Genomic DNA, 17,896 nt, shown 5'->3' on the forward strand with positions numbered 1-17,896 from the left:
GTCTACTACAGGGACCTGGGCAGGAAGCAAGGAGGAAAAAGCTGATTCTCGATATGCTGCTTCCATGGATCTCCTCAAAGCAATGACAAAATTAAAGAAGGCAGAAATCTGACTGAACAATCAGACGTTTTGTCTACGTGCACCTAAATGCTGGAGTAGGAGTTCCAGGGCCGTCCAAGGGCAATGACAGAAACCGAAGCTTCTGTTAGCTCACCATTTCCAGTTCTGACATCTCAGGAAGCTGGGGGGCAGCCTCCACCACAAACTGACCGTCTTCCTCATTGTCAGAGTTCTGCGCATCTACAATCACACTGGCAACGAGTTTACCACTCCCTGTCCTAAGAAGAAAAAGAAATTGGGTTACAAGAGAAGGGCTGCTGGTCGCATGTCTGCATCAATCCCCTGCATCCCAGGCTCCATGGGAGGAGTTTAACCACCACCTACCTCTAGAACGTCACAAAATACAGGCGGAAGCTGAGTGAAGACCCAGGCCTGGCCCCTGCCCCCGGTGGCCTCTCTCCACCACACCCAGCCCCCACCCCACGCCCAGACCTCACAAGGGCCCTTGGAGCCTCACTCCTCCCCTGGCTGCACTCTCTGGACACCAGCCCTCCACCTGCAGCCCCTCACCTGGAGGGCCCTATTCTTCCACATCGCTAACATCAGGGCAGGGGTGGCGATGTGGCCCCAGAGCCCTGCTCCAACACAGCGGCCTCCTCCTGGCTGCCAATCCCTGCCCAGCACCTCCTCTCCACCAAGTCCTACCATCGCTCTGCGCCAGTCCAACACCCAACTGCCTGGCCACCAGGCCTGGCCCTGTCCTCCCAGGTGACTACCTCCATCCAAGGGGACCTCCTGTGGCCACCCGCTGGAACTGCCCCACCTACTGTCACCCCACTGCAGGCCACTGTCAGCTGCCCTCTGCTTATCAGGCCCTCACGCCCACCACACTGTGCCTGGGTCACAAGGCTCCAGACCCAAACACCCACCAGCTCCCATCAGCCCCACCTGCCTTCACTTCTTTCCTACCAGCTTAGCATAACCACGCTTTACCAAGTGCCCTTAACTCCCCTGCCCTACGATCGCTCTAGCACACAGGCCACACGTGCACACACACACGCACACCCTTTCCCTTGCTTCAGGACAATACAGAAGGTCAGGAGGAAAACTGTGCACTTGCGTATGAGCTCTCAAAACAGTGCACATTTGTCCCAAACACCCTCAGCTCCTCTGCCGGGCCCTTCAATCCTCACGAGCAACGTCCTGCCTCCACCAGGGCCAGCCTCACTGCACCCCGTACCTCTCCCAAGCCCTGCGCCCCTCGAGCCCCTCCCACCACCATCCCTCATCAGCAAGCCCTCTCCATTCTCCCCTGCCTCAAGCAGCACCCTCCCGTGGCCAGGCCCAGAGGGAGGGCCAGCGTTCTCCTTGTGCTTACTGTGTCTTCCAGATTATTCCCTCTAACGTCTGCCAACTCTGAAGCCACACCACCAGCCTCTCTTGGCCCTCAACCCCATTGTTACTGCCACCCCCTGCCAGCCACCAGGCATCCCCCTGCACTCCCGGCTGCCAACACTGCCCCTGATCTAGGTGAGAAGTGGTCCTTCCCAAAGCCTGGCTCTAGGATCCCCAAGCCTTCCTGCCACCATCCTGCTTCCATCACAGCCACACACCCAGGGTCACCCTTGGGCGCTGCCACCGGCAGCAGGCCCCAATCTCAAATCGGAGCACCCCACTCTCGGACCACCACTGCCCGCATTTCCATCTCTGTGCCTGCCCAGTGTCTGCACCCAGCAGCTGCCCACAGCTGCAGATCAGAGTCCACAGCAACACTGACTCCCGTCACTTCACCCCACGTGCACCCGGAGGCGGCCTAGCATCCTGCTTCCGCACGCCGCACCACAGACCTCGGGGCCTGCGGGCCGCTCGGTGGGGCTGCCTGTCCGCTGGGGATCCCTGGCAGCATCCCTGCCCCACTCCCTAGCTAGACGCCAAGAACCTTCCCCCGAGACCCTCCCGGGCCTGATGCTACACAGGGCCTCCAGACACAGCCCCACAGGAGGCTGGGGGCGGGGGGGACACGACCCCAGAGGAGGACCCTCTGCTCCAGCCCAGGCAGATGCCCACTCTCCGGGAGCGCAGCTCCAGGCCTCCCCGGCCACACTCGCTCTGGGCTCACAAGACAAGTGGGGCTCCAGGGGGCACTCAGCTTCCAGAACTCACCCACACGCCAAGTCTCCACCATCTTCTCCAAAGCCAGTCCGTCTGCGTCCCCTCACCACTCGGGGACACTGTTCCAACGACCCTCCCACCCTGCGGCCCCTACAGCACCAATCCCCCGTCTCCACTGGATCGGTCCCGTCACCAGTCTCCTCATCGCAAAAACAGGAGCGAGTCACATTCCCGACACCATCCCTCCCGCCACCTACGGTGTCCTTCCTTCACGTCCCTGACAACAAGGCCACACCTGTCTCCAATTCCTGTCTCTGCTCTATCACAAACCACTCTGGTCCAGCCCGCTTTATTTTCCTATTTTTTGGTTTTGATTATCTGTATTTTCCTCTAAAGATCACACTACATCCGCAGGGATATTTGTAACACTTAGAGAACCCTGTCTGTGGCTTGCTTTTATATCGTTTAGGACTTTCTGACCTTTTGTTTTACATTTTTGTACAATTAAACCTTGAAATCTTTTTTTCCTAATTTTCCCTCATCGCTTTTTATGCTCAGAAAATCCACCCCCACCTTCTCTCGAAGAATAATTTCCCCATGTGCTGTAAAGCACGTTTTCTCTTCAGCTAACTGAAGTGTGTGGTCGGCGTGTGGCCTGAAGTCAGGGCCTGACCCGGCTTTCCTCTCCTTCTCAGCTGGCAGCGGCCCTGCCCCTGCCCCTGCCCCTGCACCCCACCCCCAGCACAGCTCCCAAAGGAGGCCTCACCTGTCTGGCGTCAGGGCCTCCACACTGTCTTGGTGCTTCACCCGGGGAGGTGCTGGTCTCGCACTCCCAGGCCGAGGTATTCGTCTAAACCCAAACATGGGAAAACCAAAAAGGGGATATGACACACTTGCACATTTATTAAAAGTGCACGACAGAAAACCCAGGTCAATGTTACTGCTAATTTCCCACCATCAACATGCTAGTCGGGACACAGTCTGCAGAATGTTAAGAACATTCCATTAATCTGACAGGTTTAAAAGTATCCGTCTCTTAATCTTATGTTTTCATTAATTTTAAGGCTCAAAAAGGAATCATGTAACTCTCAGTAATCAAAACATAATTTACCATAATTATGAATTTCCCTAAACCTTTAAAATGTCCTACGTGTATTAACTTATACCCAGTATAAGAAAATTAAATAAATGGTTTCTGCTTTCTTTGTACAAGTATTTCCTCATAACTGAGCTCAAGCACTAAACAAACTGCAGAAGGTGCAGAGAGAAGCAGGCAGCGGCCTGGGCATTGGACAGGAGCCCACGGACCTGATGTTGGCCGGAAGCTCACTCGGCAGCTCAGAACTCTCAGACACCTCGGGCTTCTCTGGGCCAGAAGGTCCCACTTCTCCTTCTGAACCATGACAATCCAGTGAGCAATTCACAAAGGAAGAAACACAAACAGGTAATAAGTATTTGGAAAGACAGCAATTAAATAATCGCAAATATAAATGAGCTTTATTCATCTATCATTTTCATGAAGATAAAACACATTTCTTATCTAGATTCGGTAAGATCTGGGGAGATGGGTGCACTCAAACCCTGGAAATACAAACTGGTTCAATTTCTTAAGAAACAGAATTCAAGAGGTAGGCTGATCCAGTCAAGCAATTTAACATAAAGGAAATACAACCCGAGAGGGATGGACGCGTGTGATCCTGTGTGTCAAGATGCTCACCAACCACCACTTGTGTTAGTGACGGTGGGGGGGTCACGCCAGCAGACTATGGCAGTCACTCGCCAGACCCTTTGCATAAAACAGTGTCACCGTCCTAACACATAACTGAGGACAGTAACGTATCTAATAACACACACACACACACAATGGGCGTTCTAGAAGGACATTCATTTAGGTTAGAAACAGTGTTTTTCATTTCCTTCTTGATATTTTTCTGCATTTAAAAAACTTTCTACTTTGGGTATATATCCAATTGTTTTTATAATCTGAATAAAGCTTTCTTCATTTTAATAAAAAGATTTAATCAGTAAGTAACAACCCCTAACTATTAAGGCAATTAAATTTATTCCTGCATTTTAAGTAAAAGGGCTTTGTGTTTTAGAAATCAGACTTTGTAATTTAGAAAAATCAGACTTTGAATTTAGAAATATACTTTTTATTCTGGAAAGAACCGTAATACATTCTTCCGGAACATAAGATATATAAATTAAATCTTACAGTGGTAGAGTTACGTTTCCTTCAATTACCTTCACTAACTCACAGTGTAAAACAAATCTGACAGTACATGTGAGTGTCTACACGCACATGCACACAATTTATACCAAACACACGCAGTTCAGGCCGTTCCTCACCTGCATCACTCGGGGAGCCGCCTGCAAAAAAAAGAAAAGAAGAAAAAGGACATCGGAAGACCGACTTCTGTGTTGGTAAAGCTCAGTGTATTAAGTAGCAGGACTAGGGACAAACACTAAGTAACGGGACACCCGTCAGGGAACACAGAGCCTTTCCTAGGGTCCCACTGCCATCACTTTATTTTCAAAGATCGAAAGACAAAGAACAAAGTGCACTTTGAATTCTAAAATGCTATTAATGAAAAGAGGCAACAGGAGTACGAAGAAAGCAGGTCACAGACATAAATGAGAGAGATTCAAGATGAGGCAATAGCGGATAAGCCAGGGAGCGTGAGGGACGAGAAGGTGTGACGCCCTTTTCGTGACGGGGTCACAGCAACCAGGGCCCTCCCTCCCTAGCTCGTCAGCAACGGCTCTTCCATCAGCTCCTGAACGAGGACATTTCTCCAGCTCCCCATGGGCCTACCTCCTCCTTCCAGTGCTGCGTTTTAGGGACAAATGGGACCTATGTGGCCCCCAGGAAATGAGCGGGAGCACTGTAGGGAGGGGAGACTCGAGGTCACAGAAGATACTCTCTGCCCGACACACCTGAGACACAGGACCACATCTGCAGAAGCGACAAAACAGCACGGTCCAAGTCGGAGCCAAGGACCCCCGGGAGCTGCCGTGCAGCCCCCCATAAACCACAGCCCCACCTCCACACAGGGACCCTTCACACGCACGAGGACTGGGCCCGGGTTACCCTGAGGACACACGGCGCTCCTCAGACACCTCAGTCTGTCTGCTGGGGCAGACTTCAGAACTCTGGCCCTTCTGGGCAAGGGGAAGCGGGGGGCCCTACAGGACCTATGTGTACGGAACACAGGAACCTCCCACGGGTCACACTGCACAGAGCAGAGGACAGGCCCCGCTCCCACAGAGCCCAACGAACTGTGGGTTAGGAGGGGCCTGGAAATCATGTTTCCAGACAGCGCCACTAGAAGGATGGGGTGACAGCAGTGGGGGCTTGGGCCCGACCCTGGGCAGCAGAGCCTCTCCTTGACGCCATGCCACCCGGAGTGCACTTGGCAGAGCCCAGCGTGTGGCAGCCGCTGTGCAGCCTGGGGCCCTGGATTCCAGACCCCTGGGCCCTCCTCCAGTCTCACAGCATCAGTGTTGGGGACAGACTGCGGGTTCGTGTGCAGCTGCTGGATCTCAAGGCCGACACCCAGATGGACAGTGCACTCAGCAGGCCCCCCCCTTCGCAGATGGCGTCTCCCACCCCTCGGCGGGGGCTCCTGCCTCACAGACACTCAGGTCTCCTCTGGACCCGTCACCAGCTCAGCCTCTTTCCCTCGCCCTGGCGACCAGACCCCTGGCCACTCACATGCCATCTCTGGTGCAGACCTTGCCTGAAGCACCCTGGAACCTGCCCGTCCCCCGACCGCCCATTCCAGCCCAGGCCGCTCTCTCCTGGCCCGCTCACTAAGCCTCCCAAACTGACGTGACCCACACGTGACTGAGCCGCTCACACCCACAGCAGCATGGGCCTCCCGCAGGGCTGGCCCCCTTGCTCGGCCCCCCGCCCGAAGGCTCCGTCCAACCCCACCCGGGGGCTGAGTCCTCCAGGCTGGCTCTGCTCAGCGGGGCACCACTGCACACGGCAGGCCGTCGGCACGCATCTCGGTGCACCACACTGACAGGCACCAGCCCTCCCCACGAGCGGGGCTCTGGGGCGCCAGCGCCCCGCCAAGCCTGCGAGGAGCTCCAGGCCCCGACAAACGCCGAACGTGTGCTTCGCTGCAGCGCACGTGCTGAGAATCTTAGGCCAAAAGCAGAATCTCACCGACGCACAACTTCAGACACCCAGAAAACACGACAGACAGAAATACCGGGTCAGGACGGTGTTTCAAGCTGCTTCGAAGTCCTCTTTGAACATGAAATCTGGGTGAAGTCTGAGTGGTGTGCGGCTCGGCCCGTGGGACTCCCCAGCACTGACTCTGAAGCTGGTTTCCGGGCCTCCCGACGCCACCTGGGCTGCGCACGTTATCTCCGAAAGAGCGCTGGGGACCCGGGAGACGCCAGTGCCGCCAACGAGGACAGCGTGCCCTACCCTAGCTGATGCAAAAGGGCAAAAGGGGTCCTTCACCACATCCGGTCCTGCTGGCGTGAAGAACCAGGGACTGGACCCCGTGTGCGTCAGAGAGCCGAAGGGACCCCGCGGCTCTGGCCGCCGCCCTCTGGGGAGAGAGGTGCCCCCATGTGCGTGTGGAGCGGCTCAGGCTCCCTCACCAGGAAAGGAGTGAAGAGAGGGTGTCCTTCTTACCTTTCTGCTTCACTGCTGGTTCTGCCTCGACGTTCTCACGCCACAGACTAGCTGAATTATCATCTGAAACACTAGCTGAGTTAGTATTAGCTTCTTTTGTTCCTGACAGAAAACAGTTTAAAATGAGTCATTACGATGTGCACGGCAGGCTGGTCCTCTATGGCTTCATTAACAGGGAGCACACACGCTCATCCACGCTCTCCCACACTGTGAGCTTACAGAACACTGGCCAAAGGCAGCTTTTGAGAACTCACACCAAGAATGTTCCTCCCAGCTGCGGCTGTGGGATCAGGAGAGGGAAGGGGTGCCCGGAATATGAGAAGGCCCCATGCTCACTCAGCCCAGGAGGAGGATGGGGTCCCCACAGCCAAGGCAAACTGGCCCCTGCACCATTTCCAGAACCTTCCTGACACTACCTGTCTCCACCCACCTCCCCACTGCAGCCAGACCCAGCTGAGAAGCTGCAGATGGGTGACAATTGCAGCAAAGCAAGAGGAAAAAGAACTATCTCTGGCATAGTCCACAATCCTAGACATATTCAAAGCTCCCGAACCCTCATGAAACTACTGACTAATGGGCCAATGTCTATAAAAATAGAAAAAATATCAAATACCCAAGAAATAAAACATTTTTTATATTAAAAATAAAGGAGGGGCAGGGAGGTGCTGAAGGAAAAGATTTTTAATGTGGTAGGACTCAGGGTAGAAAACTAACCCATCACTAAAGGACCCCCACTCTAAAATGAAACCAGGAGACAAAAATAAAGTTAGAAAAATATTCCCTTTCCTGAAATACAATCTTATAATTTCTCAAAAGTATTCAAATAAAGTTTATATCAGAATCAACCTATCATTAGCCATCAAAGAACTGAATTTATGTAACAGAACTTCATACAGTAGATGACATAATTTTCTAAGGAATTTTTTTTTTTTTTTTTAAAGATTTTATTTATTTATTTGACAGAGAGAGACACAGCGAGAGAGGGAACATAAGCAGGGGCAGTGGGAGAGGGAGAAGCAGGTTCCCCACAGAGCAGAGAGCCCGACGTGGGGCTCAATCCCAGGACCCTGGGATCATGACCTGAGCCAAAGGCAGACGCTAACGACTGAGCCACCCAGGCGCCCCAGGAAATTTTTTTCAATCTATAAAAATGATAATTTAAACAGCCCGATTCAAGTAATTATTTATGATATCTAAGGTAGCCAAAGAATCAATATGAAATACTAAAACAAATGTAAAAATAAAATAAGCTTGGCAATTGTAGATTATCTATTTTTAAAGAAAACATGCAAGAATTTCAGATTGTTACATTTTATTTGAAAATGTCAAAATTTTCCTACACTGTTCAAAACCTACCAGCGCAATAAGTAACTTCCAAATGCAACAACTTCTGTCCAGAGCTGGAGGGGACTGATGACACTCTGCCCCATTTCCTCTCTTCAAATGTCTAGTGGCATTCTTTTTTTTTTTTTTTGAGAGGCCTATGATGGTTGTTGTAACATCTTTCCTAATATTTTTAAACTTTACTAAAACTCTGATACACAAACACAACAGAAAAACAAGCTACAACCAATAATACTAGTAATAATACATACTATAATAATAACTTTAATAATATACAATCAATTCTTAATCATAGAGGACAGACTAACCAGTCTGCCAAATAACAGCTTTAAAGAAAATAAATAATACACCCATAAAATATAAAAATTATTATGAACTGGCAAAAAAATCTGTTGTCTGAATTATCAGTAATGAATGAACCTGGCAGGTAAGGATGTGGGCCTTGGCGTCCTGATTTCCTAAGTTCCAGTGCCCCAAGGCTGCACCTTGAGCAGGCTCCTCGCCTCTTCCGAGCCAGTTTGCCCCAGCTTACGGTGCTCTCGTAAAGAGATCCTGTGCTTCACAAAGCAGGGAGCGCTGTGCCTGGCCAAGCGCCCATCTGTCAGTTACCATCCCTGAGACTCACCAGGTACAGCCCACAACACAGCCCCAAGCAGCTTCCCACTGTGCCCGTGAGCTGTGCAAATTTTAGCAGCACAGAGCTGCTAACTACATCCAAGTGTAAATGCGAACAAATAACCAGGCCTTAAAGTGAGGGGCTCCACCTGGCCCAGCGATCAGTCCCAGCACCCTGTTATGGGACGCAGAAACACTAGTGTATCCAGATAGGACACAAGATAAAGGCACAGTGTTGCCTATGTAGGGGTCAGAGCGAAGCCAGATGTTCCAACCCAAATCTAATGAGGACTTTAGATCAAACAGAAACATGGGGAGAAGCGGGGGGGGAGAGCAATGTCATAAGTGAAGCGACATCACAAGGAAATGGACGTGTCCAGAGAGTGGAACATTCTACAAGACAAGCAACCTCATCTCTTCCAAAGCCAGTGTGCGAGACTAAAAGGGCAAGGTGGGGGCGCACAGAGGGTGGGGGGGCTGTTGAGATTCGAGTCATTTAAAAAGACAAATAGAATAAAAAATATACAGTGTGTTCATCTTAATGGAATCCTGTTTTTTTTTTTTGAAAAATAACACTTTTGAGTCACTAAGATTTCGGTACTATTGGGGAACAGTCATCCTGCTAGAGACAACAATAATGTTGTGGCTGTGTCTGAGCAGGTCTTTTTTGTTTTTTGAGCTGCAGGCTGAAGTATTTAAAGTGTTAGGGTGTTTTGATACACTTTGAAATCATTCATAAAAATACATGGCTCTAGATGAAGCACATATGACGAGACATTAGAACCACTGAATCTGTGTGAGAGGTCGAAGGGTGCTCATCACTCTTCCTACTTCTCTGCATTTTTCGTAATAAAAAACTTTACACGATAAAACAGACATGAGTGACGGGACCCAAGCAAGGTGAAGACACATGGAGGCACAGGGTTCCAGGAGAACCCGGACCGTCAAACGACTGTAAAGAGAACGAGGCTCATCACACAGCGGGCATTCCGAGGGGGCAGGGAAGAAATGGTTCGTGTCTGAGAAAGCAGTGGGTAATTTCCTTGCTGAGCTCTCCAGCATCCCTGAAAGACAAAGCGCACGGCCGCCATCAGGCGCAGGCTGGCCCAGGTCTGCAGGCCCAGCGGGGGCGGGGCTTACAAGCTCAAGGTGAAGGGCAAGTGTGAGGAAAGGCTCCCTGACCGACCCAGGCCCTGCATCTGGAAATCACACTCGACGAGAAAATCAGCAGCTGTGACAACCGCTGACAAACCCCGAATCCCAGAAATCAAATGGCTGGCAGCACAGTGAAGACAGGGGCGGGGGAGGGGAGGGGGCGCCAGGGGTCCCAGGACCAGCCGGGGCCGGGGTGCAGGACCCCTCTCTGGCCACTAGGTGGCGCCAGGCTCCGCTCGAATGTCCGCCAAGCTCTCCACCGGGAACCACGGGTGTTGCAGGGCTCCCGCTCCCTGGACACGGAGGTGTACCTAGTGTCTACAAAGTGAGGATACATGTCTGAATAACCAGTGCACTTTATTTTAAATCCATGATACCATCTCAGCATGACACGCCTCACCTGACGTAGGGCTCGTGGTCACTAAAGTGGGATCTACAAAGCAGATCCGTGGGCACACCTGGGACACACCAGCCACTGTATGGAGACATCTCCCGGAGTCTCGAGGCAGGTGTTTCTAGACCCACCTACCACGAGGTCACTGTGGCTCAGAGAACGTACCCATGAAGCTAGCTCAAGGCCAAGAGGCGGGCAACGGGAGGAACGGATCTTCCCGCTGGTCTGGGATAAGGCAGATCTGCCCACAGGGGCACCACCACCCAGGCCCTCTCCTACCGCACAGGGACTGCCCGGTGCTTCCCTGCTCCGACCAGGCTGGACCGGCCCACAGCCGGGAGAGACTCCCGCAGGGAGGGAACACGTACACTCTCACAGGATGCAGGTAAACCGCACCCTGCGAGCCCGCGGTGAGGCTTCCTCAGGGAGAACCCATCCCGCTCCCCTTCAGCACCTCCCAGTCGGTCACCCCACACCGCTGAGGAACTAGATAAACCACGGAAGGCGGACCTGCTTGGAGTAAGATCAGTCAAGACCGCCTTCTAAGAGGACCCCTTTTACGCTGCGCCCCTGCTGAGCCAAGGATGCAGCAGCTGCCTGCAAACACACCTGCTCTCGAGCTCAACTTCTTAAAGGCAAAGCGCTCGCTCGCATTCAAAGACGCACTTACCATTATTCTAGCTACAGGCGCAGAATTTTCAAAAATCAAAGCGATACAAGTTCAGCCTAGACTAGACAAATTTTTGTCTTTTCCTGGAGCGAAGATTTACACTATATTTTCCCCTAAATGTCACTCAAGATTTTTAATATTTCTGAAGAATTTAGTTTAACATCACAGACAGCAAATACTGATCTTCACCCAGGATTACCCCATTGAAATTCCCAATTCACAGGTCTCATTGCTCCACCCCAGCAGGCAAGGATGCATGCGCACACCGCAACAGAAGAGGGCAAAGCCCCAGGGAACAACCTCCCCAGTGCGCCCTGGCAAGCACCTTAAAATCTTTATTATGGGGCATTTTCTCAACACAACACAGCAAAGCAGGATGGGAGAGCTGAACGACCATTTCTGACCACCCACATCATTTTGTAAAATTCCAACAGCAAGATAAAGAAAGCATCTTGATCTAGATGCAAAAGTAAGTTACATATAGAAAAGCATGTAAAAGTTAACTAAAACTGAGTTAATATTCTTTATCATATAATTCAGGAAGTTAAAGCAAGTGGCATATAAGTGATTTCTGATATTCACTTTCTCTTGGTTAGAAGAATAAAATATGTAACTATGCTGAGAGGTAAATATTTCATATCAAGGTGGTGAGGAATGTAAACTAAAGAATACCTTTTTCTTACCGATTTCTGAAGTGGCAGTTTCCTGATCTGCTTCATGATTTAATCCAGACACTACGGGATCTAACATTTTAGCTGAAATAGTATCTTCCTTTCTTCCTAACGTAAAATGGTTAACGACAGATTAAAACATTGTAGAAGTTTTTATATGCGGGTGCTCTGGTCGGGACAAACAGGGGTTTACACCAGACTCACACTACCTCGTCCCCTCCGGGGTCACAGGAGGTCCCCCCACCGCCACTCCTCCCTCCCAGTGCTCTCCGAGCAGGACGCCGTGGGTCCTGGCCGGCTCTGGGGTTCACCATCTTTATCTCCACACTCCCCTACACTAATTTCACATGGATCTTCATATGACGGCAGGAAAGACCACCATGTAAAAAACCCCAACTTCTTTGATTTCACCTTCAGTCGCCCCAACTCCCTCCCCAAATGGCTCCGCTCTTGTCCTGACACACTACTGGGCTGCACTGCAGGCACCTCAAATCCCACCTGTGGGAAACAGAATGCGTGGCGTTGTCCCCCATCCCAGCAACTGGCTTTTCCCAAAGCCTTTGCACTCCAGCAACAGCACCACGTGGCTGCCCAGACCCCTCCACGGATCTTTTCGCTGTGCCCTCTCCTAACAAGGGCCACCCAGTCACCCAGCCACTCTGTCATCCCTTCCATCAAACACGTCCTCAACCAGTGACACTCGGGTCCCGGCCGTCAGTCTCACCTGGACACGAACTGCTGTCCAGCCTCTGTACTTGCCTCTCTCCACTCTGAACAGGGGATGATTCTAACACCTGTCAAATCACGCCTCTGTCCTGCTTACTGTCCTCCAAGGACTTCTGCTCACACTCACTACAAAACTCTCGGCCTCCGTGGCCCAACACCTCGGGCCTGCCTATTCATGCAGCCTCTTCTATCTCTTCGTGTCGTGTCCCCCCCCCACCCCCACCCCGCCCAGCCTCACTGCTGGGCCTCCTGCCACTCAAACAGGCAAGCCTGTCCCCAGCTCAGGGCCTCTGCCCATTCCTGGACACCTGCATGTCCTCCTTCACCTGAGTCAACTCCCTGTCCAGACGTCCCCTCCTCAGAGCCTCTCTGCCTGTGCACCCACCCCTACATGCCCACCCCTCTCGGCTACGTTTTCCATCAGAAGACTCATCGCTAACATGAAAGTGTACACCCTGTGGTCTCCTGATTATCTGACTTGTCCCTCCACATTATGTGCCCCAGAAGGGCGGGTACGCCATAAATATCTGCAGAACAAATAAAGGAAGACTCAAGGGGACAATCCCAGCCCGTGACTGACTTGGAGGAAATGGGCAGGTGGCTGGGGTGGCCCCAGAGCTCAGCGGGCAGGGCTTACGTGCCCTTCTGCCCCTGCTCCGCTCTGGGCCCAGGCCCCGTGTCCAGCAGGGCTCCACCCACAGGGCTCCACCAGCTCGGTGGTCAAAGGGAAGCAAAGGTTCCGACTCCCCGACATTCGCAGCCTCCACTGGGGCTTGCATCGCCTCACCGAGCTGTTTCATGGCATGCTCCTTCTTAGCTTTACTGTAGGAAGAGTTACGTTCTTTTTCAGGGGAAAGACTATTTTCACTCGTTCTAGAGTCCCTTCTTCCTGATATGAAATTGCATAATTAAAGTTTGTATTAAGCTTAATTTGTAATTCTGCATAGTATACCCACTCATAGTACATTATTCTGCTATAATGTGCTACCTAATAATAAGCCAAAAGTATCATATTCTTATGAAGAAACTTTTTTGGATTCTATAGAGATTCTACAATAGCTTTAAGATTCTAAATATGTTTAACAAACATGATACCCCACACTCTAGTAAATGCAAGGCTTCTCCCCTCGGGCAGAACATGGAGGTCCTGTGCCTCCTACACCTTCTGAATGCTGGACGTTCGCCCAAATGCGGCCCATTTAAGTAAGGCAGAAGGTCAGGGTGGAGCACCAGCCGTGCTGGGGGAGGATGTGCGGTGAGGTCCACGCCCAGCTCACCGGCAGGGAAGGAAAGAGTCCACGAGCTTATCGACAGCTGGGGAAAGCTAGTCTCAGAAAGCCGGCAAACCTCTGTAATTCTCTAAGAGGCCACAGAAAAGGAGCCCTATGGCGCAAGCTCGCCAGCAAACTCAGATGCACACACCCCAAGTTACTAGAAAAGAAGACAGTAACAACTGTCAGCTTACAAAAAAATCACAATTCAACAGAAGAACTGCGGGCTAAGATTGAACACAAGGTGAGGTTTGCGGTGCAGTGACCACAGTCCATGACACTTCTACACTCCAGCAATCATCACTGGCATCACTAAGAAGATGCCATCTCTAAACAAACTAAAAACAAACTGTCGTGACCCGTGACTAACAGACACAGCCCAGCACATGCATAGGGAGACTCCCATACTAACTTGGAATCAGAAGTATCCAACCTTCCCCAAATAATGAAAGCGTAAGTTTAACTTAGAGTCCAACTCAATCCTGATAAATTTATTTATTTATTTATTTATTTATTTTTAATAAATTTATTTATTTATTTAAGAGAGTGAGAATGAGAGACAGAGAGCATGAGAGGGAGGAGGGTCAGAGGGAGAAGCAGACTCCCTGCCGAGCAGGGAGCCCGATGCGGGACTCGATCCCGGGACTCCAGGATCATGACCTGAGCCGAAGGCAGTCGCCTAACCAACTGAGCCACCCAGGCGCCCCAATCCTGATAAATTTATTAGTTCTGTTTGTGGATGGGGAGATTCTTTGACTCAATGGTTTTAAAATAATCTGGAAGAGTAAGCACATAAAAGGGCTTAAAATTAATGATTCTGGAACACCTCGTGAGTTACTCTGAAATGGAGAGCATCACCTTACACCATGAATTAAAATAAGAAATAACTAAAAAGATTAAATATAAAAACGCATGACAAAACACAAATCTTCATCTCTCAAATCTCTGGACAAACTACAAAAAAAAAAAAAAAAAAAGACTGGCCATTTCCAGTGCATAAAAATTAAACACTCAGGCAAATCAGGAACTAACATAATGAACAGAAATGAACTGGGGCGGGGGGGGGAGACAAACTGGCGGATGTCCTTAACATACAGTGAGCTTGTGCCAATTAAGAACAACACTGAAACAGCCATCACAGCAGTGAGGAATCCCACAGAGAACAGACAAGCCCGAGGAGCCAATACAAATTACTCACACACATAAAAATGCACAATTGCACTAGCAATTCAAAAGAGACAGCACTGTTCGTTTTTCCCCTCCCAGACTCAGCAGCAAGCCTTGGACACCGTGGAAAAGGTGTAGGGCTGGGGGCACGGTCGGCTCACCCCGCAGCCGACCCCGCCAACATCCCTGTCCCCAGAGACACCCGCAGAGGGACAAGCTCGCGAAAGCCTCACGTACTGTTCTGAAGTGGGGCTTTCTGTCTCAGCGTAACGTCCACATGAGAAACTCCAACTGCGGCACTCCTGCCATGCGGCTCCAACTCTTACCATTTAGGAAAAGGACGATGTTTCAGACACTACCACTACTCAAAGTAACCTCACACTTCACCTGAAAACCTGCAACACTACCGGCCCCCAGCAGCACCTGCCCGCCCTGGACGGACCCCCCGTCCGGCTGGTTGGTCGGGCTCAACCGGTGCCACCCTTGGGCAAACCCCCGGCCAGGCCTGTTCGCTTCAACCTCAGCTCCCAGTAGCACGGCTCCCGGGGATCGGTCCTGCTGTTTTTTAAATGCATGAACGTCACCCACGAGCAGGATGCTCTTGCTGGCCACCGAGTCGGGATCACTTTCAAGTCCACCACTTCAAATGACAAGAGTCAGTGAAACATGGGTGACTGATAACCGTTTCCGGAAAGTTAAAATTCGATCGCATCTTTTAGATTGCAACAGATCTCCAGCAAAGAGGTGCTACTACCGGCCACTGGTGTCTTGGGCTCACACACGTACGCGGAGACGTGTGCGTGCGTGTGCGTGCGTGCGTGAGAGAGAGAGAGAGACATATCTGCATCCTTTTCACATAGTCTCTGTTTATCCCCCCCAACGGCAGATCTGCCTTCTAGCCACAGGATGTTTTTTCTACCAGATACTGTGATTAATATCCGTATTTTCAGCTCCTTGTATGATAAATCTGCAGTACCTTCCATGGAATTTTCGGATCGCCGTTTTGATGCTTTTGTTGTCACCGACCTGGATGCTCTAGTGGAAATCTCAGTCTTAAAGAAAAGAGAATGGAAAAGAATTAGTTGGTGCATGACGCAGCAATGCCTTGAGTAGATTTACTAGTCAAGCTCTGCTCAAGGAAGAACAAAGAGGAAACAGAACACCACCATCCCCTAAAGAGGAATGGATACCAGCTGAGCCCAGCTCAGCACCCCAGACCTGAGGGTGAAGAGAGGACACTCAGACCTCCTTCACTCTAAATTCGGAAATCCATCTTTCTGCAAAGTTCTCCAAAGTCCAGCAATCCGCCAACCACACTGAGAAGCACCGTCTTATCAGATGTGTTTATGAGAACTCCATCTCCTTTGCTATATGCTAATTACTCGCATGCATCTGTGACAATTCTGAGTGCAAACATACACATGTTTAAACAGAGCACACACCAGCCATAAGGTTTTGCTCAGCCTGCCATAATGCCCTCCTAGCTGGCCTCTCAGTCTCCACACCGCACCTGGTCCGTCTTCCCTGCAGCTGCCTGGACGCGTTCTCTAAAATGCAAAGTGCTTTAGGAAAGTTGGGCTGAGTCTAACCTCCATGGCCTGGAGACGAGGAGATGATGTGGCCCAGCCTCGGCTGCGCCCCAGCCACAGGACACGCACCACGGGGCCCCACACAGGCCAAGCAGAGCTCAGAGGGATCCCTCCAGCATCTCAGCTGTCCCAGTCTGCCTGGTGACTGGATCCTCTCCCAGACTCACCTGAAGCTCCACCAGACCCTCTCCCAAATGACTCCCCCATCCCTTTGTACCCCATACGTCACACCTGTCAAACAACTGTATGAGGAAAGCCAGGAGCCCAGCACAGAAGCCGGGACTCATGCGTGAGCCTGCGCCACGTCCCCAGCCGCCGGTCTCCACAGACTAGAAGAGACCGCAGCATGGCAGTCACCACGTCAACACAGCCACAGTTTATGTCCCTTGAAATTATTTTTTAAAGTTTACCTCTGTTTCAGCTTTGGAATCTTTCAAAGATCCATCTGGCAGCTTTTTAGACACCTCCCCTGAGCTTGAGGACTGTTAAGAGAAAAAATCGTCACATTCTAGAATTATTCAAATCTGTTACATCCAAAAACACATCAAGGTGCCAGATGTTTCTAGCTGAGCAGCAGCAAGATCACCCTTCCCTTAAGAGCATCCATCCCACTCCAGGCCTGAGTATCTGCGGCTGGCATGCAGCCCTCATCCCAAAGGGCCGTCCGGATCATTCCGGGTGGGGCAGACCGGGGGCACAGGGGGTTGGGGCAGCGCCTCCCAGGAAGCTATGGAATAGTGGGACACGTGGGATGCCCACCCGAGGCCAAACCTCTTGGAAACGCCCAGTAAAACATGGGGAATCTGGAAATGTGGGAAGGAGTGAACAGGAGAAACTACCAGCCACCATGGAAACATGGCCCCTGCTCATTCTGGGGCCGGCGGGGGCGGGGCACTTTCCAATGGAGGGTTCTCGTCAAGCAAAAGCTTCAGACTCTCCCTCAGGAAATACTCCCGAGGGTGCAGGAAAGGGGAACCCTCCTACACTGTTGGTGGGAATGCAAGCTGGTGCAGCCACTCTGGAAAACAGTATGGAGGTTCCTCAAAAAGTTGAAAATAGAGCTACCATACGATCCAGCAATTGCACTACTGGGTATTTACCCCAAAGATACAAATGTAGGGATCCGAAGGGGTATGTGCACCCCGATGTTTATAGCAGCAATGTCCACAATAGCCAAACTGTGGAAAGAGCCAAGATATCCATCGACAGATGAATGGATAAAGAAGATGTGGTATATATATACAATGGAATATTATGCAGCCATCAAAAGGAATGAGATCTTGCCATTTGCAACGACATGGATGGAACTGGAGGGTGTTATGCTGAGCGAAATAAGTCAATCAGAGAAAGACAATTATCATATGATCTCACTGATATGAGGAATTTGAGAAACAAGACAGAGGATCATAGGGGAAGGGCGGGAAAAATGAAACAAGACAAAATCAGAGAGGGAGACAAACCATAAGAG

At 50.9% G+C, this 17,896-nt stretch overlaps 1 protein-coding gene across 1 annotated transcript in view; it reads right to left on the reverse strand.

Moving 5' to 3' along the window:
- IFT54 (intraflagellar transport 54) overlaps nt 1-17,896 on the reverse strand; it is a 46,828-nt gene that overhangs the window by 20,459 nt on the left and 8,473 nt on the right. Inside the window, exons 6-14 of the mRNA XM_081815543.1 lie at nt 16,839-16,910; nt 15,816-15,891; nt 11,688-11,783; nt 6,827-6,928; nt 4,522-4,542; nt 3,481-3,565; nt 2,939-3,022; nt 215-338; nt 7-15 (exon numbers count right to left, since the gene is read on the reverse strand). Of these exons, the coding sequence (XP_081671669.1) occupies nt 7-15; nt 215-338; nt 2,939-3,022; nt 3,481-3,565; nt 4,522-4,542; nt 6,827-6,928; nt 11,688-11,783; nt 15,816-15,891; nt 16,839-16,910 (669 nt within the window). The remainder of the gene's footprint in view (nt 1-6; nt 16-214; nt 339-2,938; nt 3,023-3,480; nt 3,566-4,521; nt 4,543-6,826; nt 6,929-11,687; nt 11,784-15,815; nt 15,892-16,838; nt 16,911-17,896) is intronic.

The sequence above is a fragment of the Leptonychotes weddellii genome, chromosome 3, assembly GCF_054177405.1.
Source record: "Leptonychotes weddellii isolate Sample4059 chromosome 3, ASM5417740v2, whole genome shotgun sequence".
Classification (NCBI taxonomy): domain Eukaryota; kingdom Metazoa; phylum Chordata; class Mammalia; order Carnivora; family Phocidae; genus Leptonychotes; species Leptonychotes weddellii.